The 16,772-nt window shown below is 58.0% G+C and overlaps 2 protein-coding genes across 2 annotated transcripts in view; one reads left to right on the top strand and one right to left on the bottom strand.

Moving 5' to 3' along the window:
- NTMT1 (N-terminal Xaa-Pro-Lys N-methyltransferase 1) overlaps positions 1 to 16,772 on the bottom strand; it is a 28,906-nt gene that overhangs the window by 10,626 nt on the left and 1,508 nt on the right. The gene's annotated exons all lie outside the window — the stretch shown is intronic.
- On the top strand, positions 1,662 to 7,472 carry C6H9orf50 (chromosome 6 C9orf50 homolog). The gene is given in 8 exon segments (XM_060300699.1): positions 1,662 to 1,909; positions 1,953 to 2,027; positions 2,029 to 2,189; positions 2,453 to 2,543; positions 2,642 to 2,755; positions 5,397 to 5,557; positions 7,072 to 7,234; positions 7,388 to 7,472. Coding segments are annotated over 8 exon segments (1,098 nt in total).

The following is a 16,772-nucleotide window of genomic DNA, read 5'->3' on the forward strand; positions in this document are numbered from 1 at the left end:
CACTCAAGTTTTACAATACAAGCTTTTTCCCTGCCCCCTCCCAGCCAAGAGTCACAGGTGGAGGCCAACAGTCCATTTTACCGTGGAGCCCTGAGAAAGGAGAGATTTATCCAGCACCACACAGCAAGCAGGAACAGAGCATGGACTCACAACTCGTTCCTCATAGTCTCCAGGCCCACCGCATTCTTACTACCCAGTCTTCTAGTGGAAGTTCCACCTCCAAACCCACCCAGCCCAAACATGACCCACCTGAGCCTCCCGGATCCAGAGAGGGTAGCTGAACCCAGGGCCCTCCATCCCTGGCTTGGGCCTGGCTGCCCTGGCCAGGAGTCCCACGCTCCCTTGTGACTGCAGCCTTGGCATCCTGAGCACAACAGCCCCGCCCTCTGCCCCCCAGCCTCAGTGCCCACTTCACCTTGGGCGAGGGGTGGATCATAATGACCCTGAAGAGGCCATGGAGGCAGCAGGGAGGGGCCAGCAGAGGGACCAAGCCGGGAAGACGGGCTCTTCCAAGGAGCAGCCCACCTGGTAGGGGGCTCTAACTTCAGGGGACCGTCTCCGGCCCCGCCCCAAAGCCCCACTAGGGTGAATGTGACACTAGAAACCAGCTCAGAGCTGACAACAATCTGGGAGTGGGGTGTGGTAGGGAGGAAGCAGGCTCTGAGATGCCGGTGTCAGAAATGGGGGGTGGGGGGCTTCCCTGGTGGCGCAGTGGTTGAGAGTCCGCCTGCCAATGCAGGGGACGCGGATTCATGGCCCGGTCCGGGAAGATCCCACATGCCGCGGAGCAGCTGGGCCCGTGAGCCATGGCCGCCGAGCCTGCATGTCTGGATCCTGTGCTCCGCAACGGGAGAGGCCACAACGGTGAGAGGCTCGCGTACCGCAAAAAAAAAAAAAAAAAAAGAAAGAAAGAAAGAAAAGAAAAGAAATGGGGGGCGGAGCTGGGGCTCTGTCTCCCAAAGGGGGAGTTTGTTAAAAATGTCTTGCCCCACCCCAGACCTCTGAATCGGAATCTGGGGCATCTGTATTTTCACTAAGCTCCCACCCAAGGGACTCTGGGGCTCCAGAAGGAATGGGCAGCTGCTGGGCAGGTCACCCTTTCAAGCTGGTTCCAGGTTTCCCAGTTCCCACCCCAGCGCTAATAACAGTAACAGCACGTTGAACACTCCAGATGCAAGTGCTCTCTACCACGTGGTGCTGTTTCATTCTCACAAAGGAGCAGGCGCTGGGTTATCCCCATTCTGCAGATGAGGGCACTGAGAGCAGTTAATTAATTGGCTTGCCCAAGGGTACAGCTAATAAGTAGTGGAGCTGAGACTAAATCCTAAATAATAATTTTAAAATATAATAACAACAGCAGCTAGGCTTCCTTGAGCACGTACAACGTGCCTGTCATTATTCTAAGCCATTTAAACGTCACAGTAACTCAAAAAGTGCGTACTCTCACCGTCACCGTTTTTCGGTGGGATGAGGAAACAGAGGATCGGGACGCTCAAGCCTGAAGCCACTTACTGTCTGGCGAGCCAGTGGTAGTAGCCCCGAGCCACGCTGCCCCGCTCCGGGCGCTACGGCCTGGAGGCGGGTCTACGCCCGCCTCTCCACTTCACACGGCACCGCCCCCACTGGCTTGAGGATGCCCTGGGCTGAGCGCAGGGCCAGACATGCCCCGGCGTCGGCCCAGCTCCTGTGCCCAGCAGATGGCGCCCGAGGGGCTCCCCGGCGGTGGCGATCGCAGACGGAGAGACCCGCTGCTGCCGAGGCTGCTGCTGCCGAGGCTGCTGCTGCCCGAGCTCCGAGCAGCCTCTGGCGCGGGGGCCTCCGGGGGCTCCAGGGCTTCGGAGGGCGGCGCCGAGTGGTGGGAGGCCCCCGCGTGTGAGTCCTCGCCCTCGGATCCCGGGGTGGGCGTCAGGTGCCCCCGGTCGCGCCTGCCCGTCCTGCCCACCGTGGCCCAGCGGGCGGCCCGGAACCGACCAAGGGCTGAGGTCGCTGCTGCTGCCGCCCACGCTCTTGGCCGGCGAGGCCCGGAAACCGGCGCCCCGGGCCTGGACAGTGCGAGGAACCCCGCAGGGGCTCGGCCAGGGAGAATCCCGACTCTTTGGGCGACCTCCTAGGAGAGTTCCTCCCCGGCCGGTCCCAGCAGTTCCTGCGCCAGCTCAGGGCTGAGTCTGCGAAGCAGCCGCGACCACCGAGTGAGGCCCCTACGGCCCCCACGGGGGGGCTGAGTCATTTCCGGTGGGGGTCCCACCACCTGGCGTAGAATAATGGCAGTGTTAGCAGAGTATGCCCGGCAGAGTCCTGGCGATGGCAACCACCCCTTGAGGGCGGGTCTACCACTGCCCCTATTGTACAGATGAGTAAACTGAGGCCCAAGGCCATGCAACCAGGAAAAGCCTGGTAAGGATTGTCCCCAAGAGAACACTCAGAACTATTTCCACCTCTTCCTGGCTCCCAGCATCCTCACCATCACAACATCAAAGGGGTGTGTCAGAACACTCTGGAAGTCCTCCGCAGTGTCCCCACTACTCCTTCCTCCCAGACCTGGGGTGTCAGTGACCTGCTGGTGGGAACAGGGTTGTCATCAATGCTCTGACTATGGGGGATCCTGATCGCTCATGCCAGGTGTGGCCTATTTGTCTTCAAGGGGCCAGTCATTGTACTTCAAGAAGAGTCTTAAGAAGATTTTGCTCCATCAGATACCTGCCCTCTCCTTCAGGAGAGATCACTCTCAATTCACCACGGTCGAGAAGACCAATCAGTGCGTTATGGGAGGATGGGGTAGGGGAGTGGGGAGAAAGGGCATTTCTTTCCTTCCTTTCTTTCCTCTACATTTCACCCATGAATGTATCCATCTGTCCACCTGTTCATCCATCTGTGTGTCCATCCATGAATCAGGTCTTCTCCCAACCTGTTCAAGGATCGTCCATCAACATCTATGAATCCATCCACCCATGAATCAGGTCTTCTACCAACACCTTCATAATTCATCGATGAATCCATTCATATATTCATTCTCCCATTCACCCATTCATCCTTGCATACATCTTATCTGTGAACCAGGTCTTTTAAAACCTATTCATGAATCTCTCCATCCATCCATCCACCCATGAATCAGGTCTCCTATTGATCCATTAATCCACGTATCCCTCCATCCAGCCAGCCAGTCAGTCATCCAGCTATCCCCAAATTCCCACAATTCTATCCATCTACCCATGAATCCAGTGATCGATCATCTACCAATCCTTCCATCCACCTGTAAGTCCAGGATGCTATCCATTTTTAGTCTTGAAGCCACGTACAAGTCTACACACTCATCTACATAATCATTCACCCACCTATGCATCCATACATGTGCCCATCCTCCTAAGATCCAATCCTTGTATTAAGACCTCTTCGGGAATTCCCTGGCGGTCCAGTGGTTAGGACTCGGTGCTTTCACTGCTGTGGCCCAGGTTCAATCCCCGATTCAGGAACTAAGATCCTGCAAGCCACGCGGTGCGGTCAAAAAAAAAAAAAAAAGACCTTTTCATTAATTCATCTATCTGTCCACCCAGCTACCCAGGCTTCCATCCTTTCACACAACCCACCATTCATTCATCCATTTCTTCCTCTAACCTTTACTAGCTTTTACTATATGTCAAATATCGGAGGAAGTAAAATAAGGGATGGGGGTAGGAAGAGCCTGGGCATTAGAGCTTAACTGGGCCTAGATGCTGTAGCTCTAATGGAAGGGGAAAAGAATACAGAAATAATTCCTCCTGCTTAAACAGGCTTAAACATGGATGAAAGGTGAAGAGCATTGCCCATGAGTTTAAAGACCAGGGAGAGGAAATACACTAGACCTGCCATTCCTTCTCATCCTGGACCCATGGCAGACAGTACTAACTGATTACAGCACTTTTCCCCCACTGAGCCTCAGAACCCTTCCTGACACAGTGCTCCAGGCAGACACCACCAGTGGATCAGAGCAGGTGCCAGAAATGAAACACATTTGCCAACCCAGGAACTTTAAATCAATCAGACCAAATAAACACACTACTTCTCATAAGATATAATAAATAAGAGTGTGGAACTCATTATCTTGAATGTAAGCAACAACAGGGATGGATACCTTCACAGTGTTTCACATTCAGGAGCTAATTCTTGAGCACTTTAAGGTGTGTGGGGTTCCCTAGTAGGCCCTGCTGGGGACAGCTGGGTGCATTAGAACACGCTCCAGCAGCATTTGAGAGGAGAAGCTGAGATTTCAGCCCAGTGGGCAGAGCTGGGGCAAGCCTTTGGCTGGTCCTGAGGCCAGCACCAAGCGGGCATGGATAAGCAAACAGCTGTTGCATAACTAGGTCCCAACGCCTGTAGCCGACACTGTCTTGGCCATCTCCTGGATGCCTGGCTCTTCAATGGGCTTATGAAAAGCGTCCCCTCTGTGTCCAAACGGACATAAAGATGTGGACAGATACATGGAGTCAGATACATCAATAAGCATTGTACGTAAGGTCAAACGTGGCATTTCTGAATAACAGAGCTGTGGATGAATGAAGCAAGCCCTCCTGCAGCCTTGCTCTGGAGGCTGAAATTAATAAATGTCACCATAACAGATCCCCTTCATTGCGCACAGGCCCCTTGCCAGGCCCTGTACCAGATGCCTCACGTAAGTTAGTTGATACTCACCAGACTCTTATAAGGATGCTATTATCGTGTCTGCAATACATAGTACATAATTTAAAAGGGAAAACTGTAAAATGGAGACTTGAGGGCAGTCTGCCCCATGTCGCAGGACTGGGAAGGGGCATAATTGAAATTGACGATTATAAGGACAGTTCTCAGTTAGAGATGCTTACCCTTGGCCCTGCAGACCCTGGCCTGGGTGGTGGTGCGGGGGACGGTGCTTTTCAGTCCCTGTCATCGCTTCACAACCCTGTATGGTGGGCACAACAATGATCCCCATTTTACAGACAAAGAAACTCAGGCTCAACAGAGTCAGGACTGAAACCTAGGACTGCCTGACTCCGGAGTTCATCTCCTTATTTTCTCTGCTGAATTGCTTGATATATAAGAGAACTGGCTCTGGAACCAGAATGCACATCTTGGCTCCACCCCTAACCAGCTGTGCGATCTTGGGCAAGTTGCAAAAAACGAAAAACAAAAACGCTCTGTGCCTCAGTTTCCTCATCTGTAAAATGGGAATAATAATCGTGTTTCACAGAGTCGTGTGGGTTTGGTGGGCTGATGCCTGTTACAAGCCATTGACTGAAGGGCAGGAAGTGCTCAGGAGAGGCCAGATGTGGTTGTCAGGATCCCACAGGGAGCTCTGGCCTGGTGGATGTGTGTTGTCAGGGTGGCATGAGGGGCTGGGGCCTCAGGCCCTGGTCCTCCCCTGCCCTTCTCATCTCTCTCACCAGGCCCCACACTACACAGGCCCCCAAGCTCAAGGCCGTGCTCACCCACAGCTCCTCGGGGGAAGGCTCAGGGCACTGCAGGCGGTGTTGCCCTTTCTGCGTGCAGTTTGCAGATGAGACGCTACGGTACACAGCGCTCCGCTACTGGGAACACAGCTGTGCAGGTGAGCAGACAGCAAGGGAAGCTCCAGGACTCCAGAAAGTTCCAGCCTGAAACCTGAAGAGCAGAGGCTGTGGCCCTGGGTCCTGGGAGTTAGGGGCCGGCCAAAAAGCCCAAGAGACCATTGATCCTGTGGAGGAGGCCCTTGAACTGGCCTCTCCGGAGGCTGTTAGGGTGACCCTCAAGGACCAAGTAGAGGGTCTGAGGTCCAGCAGAGATGTCCCAAGGCTGCAGCTGTGGCCCAGGAAACAGTGGCTGTCCAGGCCTGGCCACCACGGAAGGATTTCTCACTGCCAAGGGTTCCCACACGCTGTATCTGCCCACCTTGGAACCCACAACCTCAGCCTGCAGACCCCGCACATGGCCTCCAGGGGCTGGAGAAGGTAGGAACAAAGGCACCCGAAGCATCCTTTTCCCGTATCCCTGAAGGCAGACCTCAGAGGCCTGGCTTGGGAGGTGCCCAGAAAGTTCTAGAAGGTCACGCCTCCACGGAAGGCTGGCACTGCCTGGTCCAGCAAAGAAGCTAGGAACCAACCACCAGGCCCAGGTTCCCAGGCAGAGCTTTGTTCGTGTTGGCACAGTTTCCAGTGTTTTCTGAAGTGGGTGTCAAGCGGTGGGAAGAATACACGTCTTTGCTCTGGTACGATCTTTCCTAAGGCCCGCTTTCCCCATCTGCCCAGCCCCTTCTCTTCTCAGGATCCAGCAGTCCAACAGCCTCATCTATTTATTAAGCACCGACTGTGTGCGCTTTCAGGGATCGGCTGCCCCAAAGCCTCGCTGGGGGCAAAGCCCTCAAAATCCAGGGCCTTGGCGGATTCAGAAGGAGCCCGACCCATCCCCCTCAGGGTCACAGGAAGTTGGAGGTGGAAGCTGCAGTTCTGCCCAACTTCTGGTTGTTCGATGGGGCAGCCAAGGCCCTGAGGGCAGATGACACAGCAGCTGAAAAGAGACGCCAGGGTGCCCCCTGGCCACCCCTGGGAATCCAAGGAGAGGGAGCACCTGGAGAAAGTTTCTTGGGAATGGCCGTTGGCTGGCCCGGGAGACACTTCCTTGACAGCCACTGGGCTGCGGTCATACCCCAGAACACCAGAGTGGAGCTCAGCGGCTGCTTCCCAGCCCTTTCCATCCTGAGGAATTCGGGGTTCCTGGCCAGCCGGAGGGGCAGCTGTTGGACAGGAAACACCCTCCATCCCCATAGGATTCTCAGCATCGTCTCTTGGATTTACATGGTGGGACGACTGGCCTTCCGACTGTGGGAAATGGGGCCCATGTTGGGCTAAAGCAGGAGTGGGGGTGTGGGGAGGGGGGAGGGGGCACAGCTTCGGTGATAGAGGCAGAAACAGTCATGCAGGATAGTTTTAAAACCAGAGCCTTCCCTGGAGGCAGCCAGAAGGCCCTGGGAGCCTTGGGTTGCCATGGAGACGGGACTCTGCCAGCTCTTGCCTGCCAGAGGGAGGAGGGGGGGGGTATAGGTGCCCCGCCTGGGTAGAGATCTCACCCGTGCTCTCTCTCCTCCAGTCCGGCAGGGCATCCTCGAGAACAGGACAGCCAGCGGGTCAGCAGCATCGGAGCAGGTGTTCGGGAGTGTCGGGAGATGGCTGGAGAGTCTGCCCAAAGCCCTGTATCCCAGGGCCAAGGAGGACACCACAGCCAACTCATTCAGCTGGGACTCCCGTGGCCTGTGAGGCCTTGTGGAAGGGGATGGGATTCATGCATCTCCTCATCCTGTAAACCTCCCGGTCCAGCTGTGGTCTGGGCCCTTGAGGGCTCTGCCAGCCATGGGTGGACCTGGGACTCAGGGTCCACACAGTTCATGGGCTCCTGTCCCCCTTAGGTCCACCCTGGAGCCGAAGGACCACCTCTCTGAGGACACCTCTCTGAACAGCAGCCTGCCCTTCATCCCCAGGCCCACCACCTAGAGGCAGCGGAGCGGGGGCACCAAAACCTTTCTGGAGCAGGTGGGCAAATCGCCCTGTTCCTGGAGCCGGAAGCTAGTGAGCAACTGCTGGCAGCCAGCCACCTGGAGCCCCCCTGCCTGGTGGGGGTTGGTGCCCAGTGGGGTGGCCAGGGCTCTGGGTGAAACCCCCATATGTGCTCGGCTAAGGGGTGGGCTCTCAGGCCAGGCTGCCTGGGTTCGGATCGCAAGCTCCGAACTTTCGAACGGTGGGGTCTTTTTCGTGTCAGTTTCCGCATCTGTAAAATGGGGCTGACCACAGTGCCTGTCCCCTCGGGCTGTGGTGTAGAATACCCCTGGGCCCAGGGAACCCCATCTCCTGCCCAGAGGCCCCCCAAACGCCCAGCTGGTCCCCCTTCTCGCCTTAGGAGTCCTTCCTGCCCAGCTTGGTGTTGCGCACACGGTCCTGAAACAAGGCCGCCCTAAGGGGCACCAGCTTCCCCTGCCGTCAACATCACGTCGCGCTCAGAGGTGAGTGGCTGCTGGTGCCCAAGCCCAGGTGTGGACACGGGGGAGGGGTGAGGAGAGGCCTTCCCTGACCCACAAATAAACGCACATCCCCGGTGGCTGGTATCTGCCGTCAGGGCTCACCTTACAAACCTCTCCTAGTTGCTGGTCTTTGGGGGTCCTGGGCCAGGGGGAGGGCTGGGGCGGAGTCACAGCTGGGATGAAGATGGGGGGGCAAGGCATCTTCAGGGGTCAGGCTTGTTCCAAATGAGCCCCTCTTCTGGGAGGTGGGAGACCCTGCCACACATCTCAAACCTGGGACCAAGCCTCTGTCAACCTAGATCAGCCCACACCTGAAACAGGCACCTGCCCCAACCTCCCCCAGCCCAGCCTCCATCTTTGATGGGAACCAAAGGCTGCTTGCGGACCTCCCCTGTGGGGTGAGGGCATCCAGACTGTGGCCAAAGGGACAAACATTTGTCTTCTGTGTTCCCAGGCCAGAGTCTTATCCCTGGAGGGCAAGTATCTGGGTAGGCAGGGGTCAGATGTTTCTCTCCCACTTAGGGGGGCTGTGTTCAGGGTCACACAGGTGGTGGCACAAGACAAGGTGGCAGGAACTGCCTGGAGCTTTTCCGACCGCTGCACTGACCCAGCAGTTCCACCCCCATTTGCCTGTCTGCCGGGTTTGGCCCTGCCACACACCTGCGTTCCAACTGCTGGGCAAAGTTTGGGCCCCTCCCCTCTCTCCTAGAAGCAGCGCTTTGGCTCCAACCCCTCGCCAAGGCCGGGATCGAGGTCTTTATCGCCACCTCCTGGCCAGTGAAGAAACAGCCACGGAATCCACACCCAGGCGCAGTGCTGAATAGCAAAGGCTGGGATTTGGGTTGGACCGGCCGTGGGGATTTTAGGGCCAGGACGGGTTGTGGATGGGGGAGAACTGTTTCGAAGGAGGGCCCTGTCTCCAGAAAAGGCCACGGATCTACCAACCCTGTGGGGATGGGTGGGAGCAGTGCTACCATTCCCCTTCACTGGGGAGTGTAGTGGGATTCCGATCCCTGGGATGACCTATCCCCTCCATCCCCACTTTCTGGACTTTCATTCCTCCCCCACTGCCCCCCGGAATACTCATATTTCCTGGAGAGCCTGCGGGTCCCGGAGGAGGCCTGATTTTACTGCACCTTTTCTTCGTGGCCTTGCACAGCCCACCTGACCCTCTCCGAGCCTCAGTTTCCCCCGGCAGAGCCGCGGCGGACCCCAAACCGGCCACCGGCTGCAGCGTCGCGCCGCGCCCACGCGGGGGCAGTGTTGGCCTGGCTTTGGCGCCGCCCGGCGCGGCCGAAACTTCTCAGCCTCTTGCTAAAGGGTCGGAAACTTTTCCCCTCGCGCGGCGCTCGCGTCTCCGGCCCTGCGCCGCGCCGCCTCCTTCCACCTGCCCGAGTTCGCTGCCGGACCGCGGGGCGGGGAGGGGAGGCTCCCCAACCCCCAACTTCTCTTTCTCGCTTTTCGTTGTTCAACCAAAATACTGCTAAGCTTGCAACAGCGCCGTCAGCCACGAGCACTGAAGATTGAGTCCCGCGTGCAGCGCACAGCGGCGGGGGGCGGCCCTGCGGCGTCGGGGCCCCCAAAGCGGGGCGGCCGGACAGCGGCCTCCCGGCGGGGACCTGCCCGGTGGGCTGGGGATGGGGGCCCGGCGGGCGGCCACGCGGGGTCCCGCAGCCCGGTTTCTCGGGGACCCCTCTGCTCCCTGCCCCCCCCCCCGCCGCCCGCCTCGCCGGCCTACCTTCCGCTCGCATCGCCCCCCTCGCCCCCGCCCCAGCCCTCCATTTCTTCCTTCCCTCTCTCCGTTCTCCTCCTCTCTCCTCCCTCCGCTCTCTCTTCCCCTCCTCGACAAACATGGATTCTGCGTCAAGAGGACCTTCAGCGGCAGCCCCGAGCCTCCCCTCCCGCCACTGCCAGCAGAAACGCAGGGACACACAGGGACAGCCGCAGACAGGCCCCCGGAGACGCGCCCCACGCGCACACCACACACTCGTCGCGCACACACGTCACACACGCACACAGATAGGCACCACAAACACCTCCACACCCACACTCACACCCATGCAAAGACTCACACCACGACACTTAGAAACCCCACATACTCACAGAGGACACGCGCACGTCCTCCCCAGCTAGGGTCTCCCAGCGACCGCACCCCGACATTCCAGAGTCCACTTGTTGCCTTGGAGGCCGCAGATGCAACCTCCACCCCAGCCCTCTGTAGACCTTTCCAACATGCCCCTGCCCTAATGCAGGCAGAGCTTGAACTTGAATGTGGGGTGACCAAGAAGGGGGAGTGGAGGGGAGGGAGTGCTGCAGGGAGGGGATGGACCCCTCCCCAGGGACCCCAGCAGGGTCCTTTTCGCTGGTACATTTCCACTCAGGGCTGGCAGGTGGCCAATCCCGCCTGGGCTCCTGGGAGCAGTGCGGCAGGAAGGCTGGGGAAGTGGCCGTGGCTGGAGCTGGTGCCCCAGCTCTTGCTGCTTACAAGTTCAGGGCCCCCCTGAATCTCTGGGGGTGGGCAGGGCAGGCGTACCCCCAACCGGTCTCTTCCAATTCCTGTCTGCCCTTATCACAATAGCAGCCGCACCCCATTCCATCTGCCACCCACACCCCGGCCCTGGACCATGGGAAGACCGGGGCCAACCCAGGCTGGGGGGCAGTGGGAGCTGGTCTAGTTTTGGGGGTGGCGGGGAGGGAGGAATGACTCCCAACCCAGGGCAGAAGGAAGTGATGGGAGAAGCAGGAAAATGCTCCTTTCTCCTCGCAGTCCCCACCTCACTGGGCCTCTCCACCCGCTGCAAGGGCATCTCCTTAGCTCGTTTGCAGGTAAGGAAACCAAGGCCCAGAGAAGTTAGGGGGTCTTGCCCAGGCCATGCCAAGCACAGGAGCCAGAGCTGGGACTAGGTCCACGCGTGTCCTATGCCAGTGCCCAGCCTTCAGCCACCCACACCCGTGTCCTCTCACAACCATTTGTCGCTGGGAAACCGAGACCCAGAGAGGTTCATCACTTTCTCAAGGTCACTTCGTTCTGAAGGGTTGGAATCAGGATTCAAATTCAGCAGGAAGAGATGCCGATGATGTACAATCCTGGGGCTCCCTCGCCCCAGGGCAAGCAGGGGGGTCTGGAGGACCCTTCCTGCCCCGGTTCCTTGCTCCTGCACGAAGGGCACCTTGGAGGCAGGGAGACCGGGGGCAAGGTCAGGGAGGGAGAGAGATGTATTTGGAGGTGGTGTTTGCGGAGGATGTGGAGACTGGCAAGTGAAAGGACAGGAGCAAAGGGTCCTATGAGCCGCAAGCCTCAAGAATTGCCCAGAGGGTGGGGCTGGACCCGCGGGGAGGCGGGAGGGCAGCGCTGCCTCCAGACAGGGGCGTGGTCAGAGAGGGTCCCTGTCCCCCAGCTCGGAGAGCAATGAGGCGCCACTGGAGACATGGAACCCGAGAGAGCAGGTCCCACGGTGGGCTCTGGGGACATGAGCTGCCCCAGGGGCTCATTCACTTTCATTCTGCGGGCAGTTCGGTGAGCACCTACTGTTTGACACACACACACACACACACGCTGGGCCCTGGGAGCACAGTAAGGCATAGCCCTGCTCTCAGGACACTATAGTCTGGTGGGGGACATGGACTCCAATGGGCGATTGCAGGACACAGTGACAAGTGCTGTGAGGGGAGGCCCGGGCTTTGGGGGCCCAGGGTGGACACCTGGGCCTTTTGACGACAGTGAGATGGAGGCATGGTCAGAACCAGACAGCAGACCAAGAGCGCGGGAAGGGAGGTGATTGCTACAGGCCCTACGGCGAGGCTGGTGCCACGATTCTTAGCATGGGTCAGGGTAGGGCAAGGGGCCCAGGAGGGCTCTTGATGACGCAGGAGGAAGGGCCGGAGTTCCCCTAGCCAAGACAGGCACACATACACACACACCCTCTGCCCCAGCCATGTGGGGCTGCGCACTGCTCATTCCTACTGCCTTTGTCTGTGCCATTTATCCTAACTCCCCCCGACGCCCTGCCCTGCCATGTCCTCTCTTTCCCTGACATTTCTGCCTTTTGGGGCCCTGTTGTCCTTCCCTCCCAAATATGCCCTAAGTGACAGATGGTCTGCAGCTTCCAGGGGCTCCTGCGGGGGGCCGTCAACCCCCTCCATGGAGACAATGCTGCCACCTCCACAAGCCTCAACATTCCCCTGCAAACAGCCTCAGGAAAGGGGGTGACACTGGTGATGTTCATTGTGCCGTTTGGGCCCATCAGAGCCAGCTTCGGATGCTGGGTGGAGTCCGAGCCAGCAGCAGAGATTGGACCCAGCACTGGGTTCTGGAACCCTCTTGAGTGGTGGCACTTGGACCCAAAGAGCCAGGGGCGGCTCATCTGCCATCTCCCATCATGAGGCCTTGGGGACCCTTAATGACTCACCCGCCAGGGTTTCCGGATTTATTGTCTGCACCTGGCAGCCCTGGGGATGGCGGTGACACCCGCAAGCTCGCAGGGAGCCCCCATCTGGGCTCTGGGCTGGCTTCCAGCTCCCCCAGCTGCAGGGCACAGCAAACCCCAAAGAATCTTCTTCCAGGGACCTGCTGGCCCAGGCAGCCCGGATCCCTCGTGTGCATTCTCCAGGGGACGATGCCTCCCCAGGGCGGCTCCCGAGTAACTGCTGACAGCCCACAGCCATTCCATCATGTTAACCAAGGGTCCACGTGAGCAAGACAGACCTGGGCCCTGCCCTCACGGAGCTCAGAGTTCGCCGGGGATCACAGAGGCACAGTGACAAAGGCTATCGAGCAGGTCCTTGTACAGACATCGGTCCAAAGACTGCCATGCTTCAGAGCTTACTGATCCATGAAGGAGGGCGCAGCTCTGTGAAGTAGGCACACCCTTAGCTCCATATGACTGATGAGAAAACCGGGTCACAGAGAGGTTAAGTCACTTTCCCAGGGTCACACAGCTGAGCTCCAGAGGAGAAGTCAGTGAGAAGTGCTGTGATGAGGGATGTACAGGCAGGTGTGCAGGGGAGCACAGGGCAGCTGCCTTCTCTGAGGTGAGGGTTTCCTCCTCCAGAAAAACTAGCCCCAGATTTCCTCTGGCCCAGAGGGAAAGGCCCAGGAGGGCAGGACTGTAGCCAGCATACACAGGCTGACTATCAATGGTAAACTCCGCCCACACCTCAGTTCTGTTCCTTCTCCCGTATTCATTCACAGAACACATTTATTGGGTATCTACTGTGTACCAGGCTCTGTGAACAAGACAGACACACTCCTGCCTCAGGGAGCCCACATCGTGGTGGCCAGGCAGATACAGATGGGGTTGGGCTCACAGTGTGTGACCCCTGCAGTCAGCCACACAGGGGCTTGCCTAAAAGGACCCTCCACTGAGTTTAACGCCGTCATCTTGAGATTCTTAATTAATTTTGAGCAAGGAGCCCTACATTTTCACTTTGCCCTGGGCCCTTGCAAACTGTATAGCTTGGTCCTGGACACAGACATTACACTGTGGTGAATGCTGGGCTGGGACTACAGGGAGGGCTGGCAGGAGGGTCCACGAGGTTTGCTGGAGGTGGCAGTAACACGTCGGCTTAGGAGTAGGCTTTCTCCTGACCCCAAATCCTTTCATGGGTCCCCAGCTCCCTCAGGGCAGCTCCCTGGGAGCTGGGTCAGCATGAGGCAGGAGGTCAGGACCAGCAAATCTCCAAGGGGACTTTAAAAATACCCCTGCATGTCTGTATCGACTGACTAACGCATGCCCAGCGTCGGTAGGCAGAGGCCAGAAACCAGAGAGAAGAAAGCCCTGCTCAGGCCCTGGCCCCTCCCACTAGGTAACAACGTTTCCTGGGCACCTTCCTGAGTTATTCTGCATCATACAAGGAAGTGCTTACACGCGTGTATTTGTGTATGGTGATACTGACGTTTTCTGTTTGTTTTTTGGTGCGGTGTCGATTTTATACACATGCTGTATCGCACACACTTTCTGCCCTAGTGTTTCCACTCGTCAGTCTAACTAGGAAATCGGGGAAGCCTCTTTCAAGGTCATTTAATTGTAGAGATGGAGAAACTGAGACCCAGAGTGTCACAGCAAGTGTGGGTGCTCTGGTGGCCCAGGCGTGGCTCCTGGCCTTGGTGTACAGAGACTCATGGTCCTTCCACGTGCTCATATATGCCCAGGCCTCCCTGACAGCCTCTCTCCTGTCCTAATTTCAAGGACTACCGTGGAGGGAGCCAAAGCTCCATCCCGTGAAGGAGGTACTGTGATGATCTGCATTTCGACATGAGGCTCAGAGAGGTGTGGCCACCATCTTGGGGTCACACAGCTGAACCAAGGTTGGAACCTGCAAAGCTGCACTACCTCCCAGGAGCAGGTTCACATTTCCCTGGGGGAGGGGCACTGCCCCTTGCCATATAATCACAGCTTCCCTGATGCCAGAGGGGGAGGCCCCTGACTTCAGCAGGTGAAAATTGGGCCAAGGACCCTTCCAGCCTGACAGAGCCACCAGGATGGAGCTGGCGGGAGTCCCAGCAAAGCCTGGAGGGTGGGGCTGAGCCAGGTGGCCTTCGGGGGAGGGGGGCAGGTGTGGGTGCATCTCCCCTAGGCCCCAGATGCATGGAGGCTCCTGGCAGGCGCCCCTTGGTGGGCTGTGCCTGTCGAGAGGGCTGGCATCAGCTGGTTCAATGTGCCTGGGGCTGCCGTTCAGCATTTGGGTTCTAAGGTTATTTTTATTGTGTTTTGTTTATTCAAAGCTCGCCTTTGAAATCTGTGTTAGAGCCTCCCCCATCCCGGAGAAAGGAGCTGGTTTAGCTACAACGCGCTGCGTTGTCTCAACCTTAAAAAATAATCCCCCTTGAGTTGGGGGCTCATTGTCCCTGGGCACACACGGCCTCCCAAGTGTGGGTGCCAGTGGTGGGTCAGCAGGACAGCCCGACACCCGCCTGCCCTGCCGAGCAACCCCAGGCAACGGGCAGCCCCAGAAGGTGGGCCCTCCAAGCACTGGGGGTGCCATGGACGCTGGCGAAGGAAGGCGCAACTCTGGGTGGTCATGAAACCTTCTGACGAAAGCCAAGGACCTTATCTGTCCAGGAAAATGTACCCACGCACGAAGCTTTGCAGTCAGTTCCAGGAGCTTCTAGGACTTCCTGGGGCCCATCCACAGACCCCCTCCCTCCAGTTTAGAACGCGTTCCTAAAGGAATCCCACCGTCAGCCTTTTTGGAATAATAAGGAATAATAATCGTAATAGCCAGAATTAAGCAGTTACTCTGTTTCAAGGGCTGTACCGCAGGGTTCCTCAGATAACTCACATATGCCCCATGATTGAGGGTCACTCACCCAACGTCACACAGCTGGTAAGGGGCTAAGCCAGGATCTAAGCCCAGCCAGTCCAGCCAGTCTGTACTCTTAACCTAACCTTAACATACACACATGTGTGCGCAGGTACATACGCGTGTGCGTGAGGGCACACACACACACACACACACACACACACACACAGTGCCTCAGCACACCTGTGGGTTAGCGCCAGGGAGAGTCTGCGTGGGGAGCCCCAGGTCAGGCACCCAGGCTTGGGGGTCTGGTCAAGCTTCACGACTGGGGTCCAGTCCTTGTGAGGATCAGATGAGACCCACCTGGAGATTCCCCAGGCTCAGGGCCAGCGTCCCGGCTCCACCATCCCGGGATCTGATATTATTTTGAGGGAAGGAACCAAAGTGGGTGTCCCACAGTGCAGACACCCCTGGAAGACTGCCACCCAGCACGAGGCAGTCTCCTCCTCTCCCTCCCTCGCCCCTCTTCCCTCCTTCCCTTGCTACTGTCTCCCTCCCTATTCCATCCTCCCTCCCTCCCCCATAGCCCCCCTCCCCCCTCCACAAACAAGGCAAAGACCAGGGTGGAAACAACTCTACCCTGTACACAGCGCACTTCTGAGAAGCCCAGACCCCGTCTTGGGGAGCCACCAGCTCTACCCAGTTTGCATGTGGGCTGAGCCCTCAGACCAGGCCAGGCTGCCCAATCCAGTTGGCCCCTCCCTCCTGCCCCAGTGCAGGGTGGACAGGGCCGGGCCTCCACGGGCCTTCGAGGCTGGGATTTTCAACGTTTGTGGAGTTAAGACCCTAATACTATTTTCCAACAGCTTTTGGTGGTTTGATAGAATCGCGGGTAAATCTAACTTGCGAATTTTCCCTTCTGATCTCCTTCCTTCTTCTTTTAGTAGCTCAACAGAGTTGGGTTTAGAACAGGGCTGGAGACCGCTCCCACCTCAATCCTGCTCCCAGCCGGGGATCTCCCAAGGAGACCTGAAGTCCTGGGGTGTCACCCACGTGGTTGCGGCCTTCACTCTCCCCTCCCCCCACCTTGCCTCTTCTCCTGCCACCAAGCACTGACCTGGCCCACGCAGGCTTTTTCAAGCCGTGAGGTCCTGCCCCTCCGCCTTCTCCGTGGCTTCTCCCCTCTTCTGCAGCAGGCCAGACCCCTTCACGCCCTCAGGGCCTTTGCACCTGCTTTCCCCTCGGCCTGACATGCTCTTCCCACTAGCTTCACTGACTTCTGTTAAACATCAGGCCTCAGCTTAGATGTCTCCTCCTCAGGGAAGCCCTCCTGGATCAGAACCGAACAATGGTTACATGACTGGTGCACAGAGGACCACTCTCAGCGGACCCTGAGTTCCGGGAGCACAGGGACTGAACAGGTCCCCAGCCCAGACCCTACCACACAGGAGGCCCTCGATAAATGTTGGGCGAGGGGGCTCCCTGCTGTGCTCTGCGCCTCAGTTTCCCTGCCTGTAAGGTGCCGTGTGACGAT

Source organism: Globicephala melas, chromosome 6 (assembly GCF_963455315.2).
Source record: "Globicephala melas chromosome 6, mGloMel1.2, whole genome shotgun sequence".
Taxonomy (NCBI): domain Eukaryota; kingdom Metazoa; phylum Chordata; class Mammalia; order Artiodactyla; family Delphinidae; genus Globicephala; species Globicephala melas.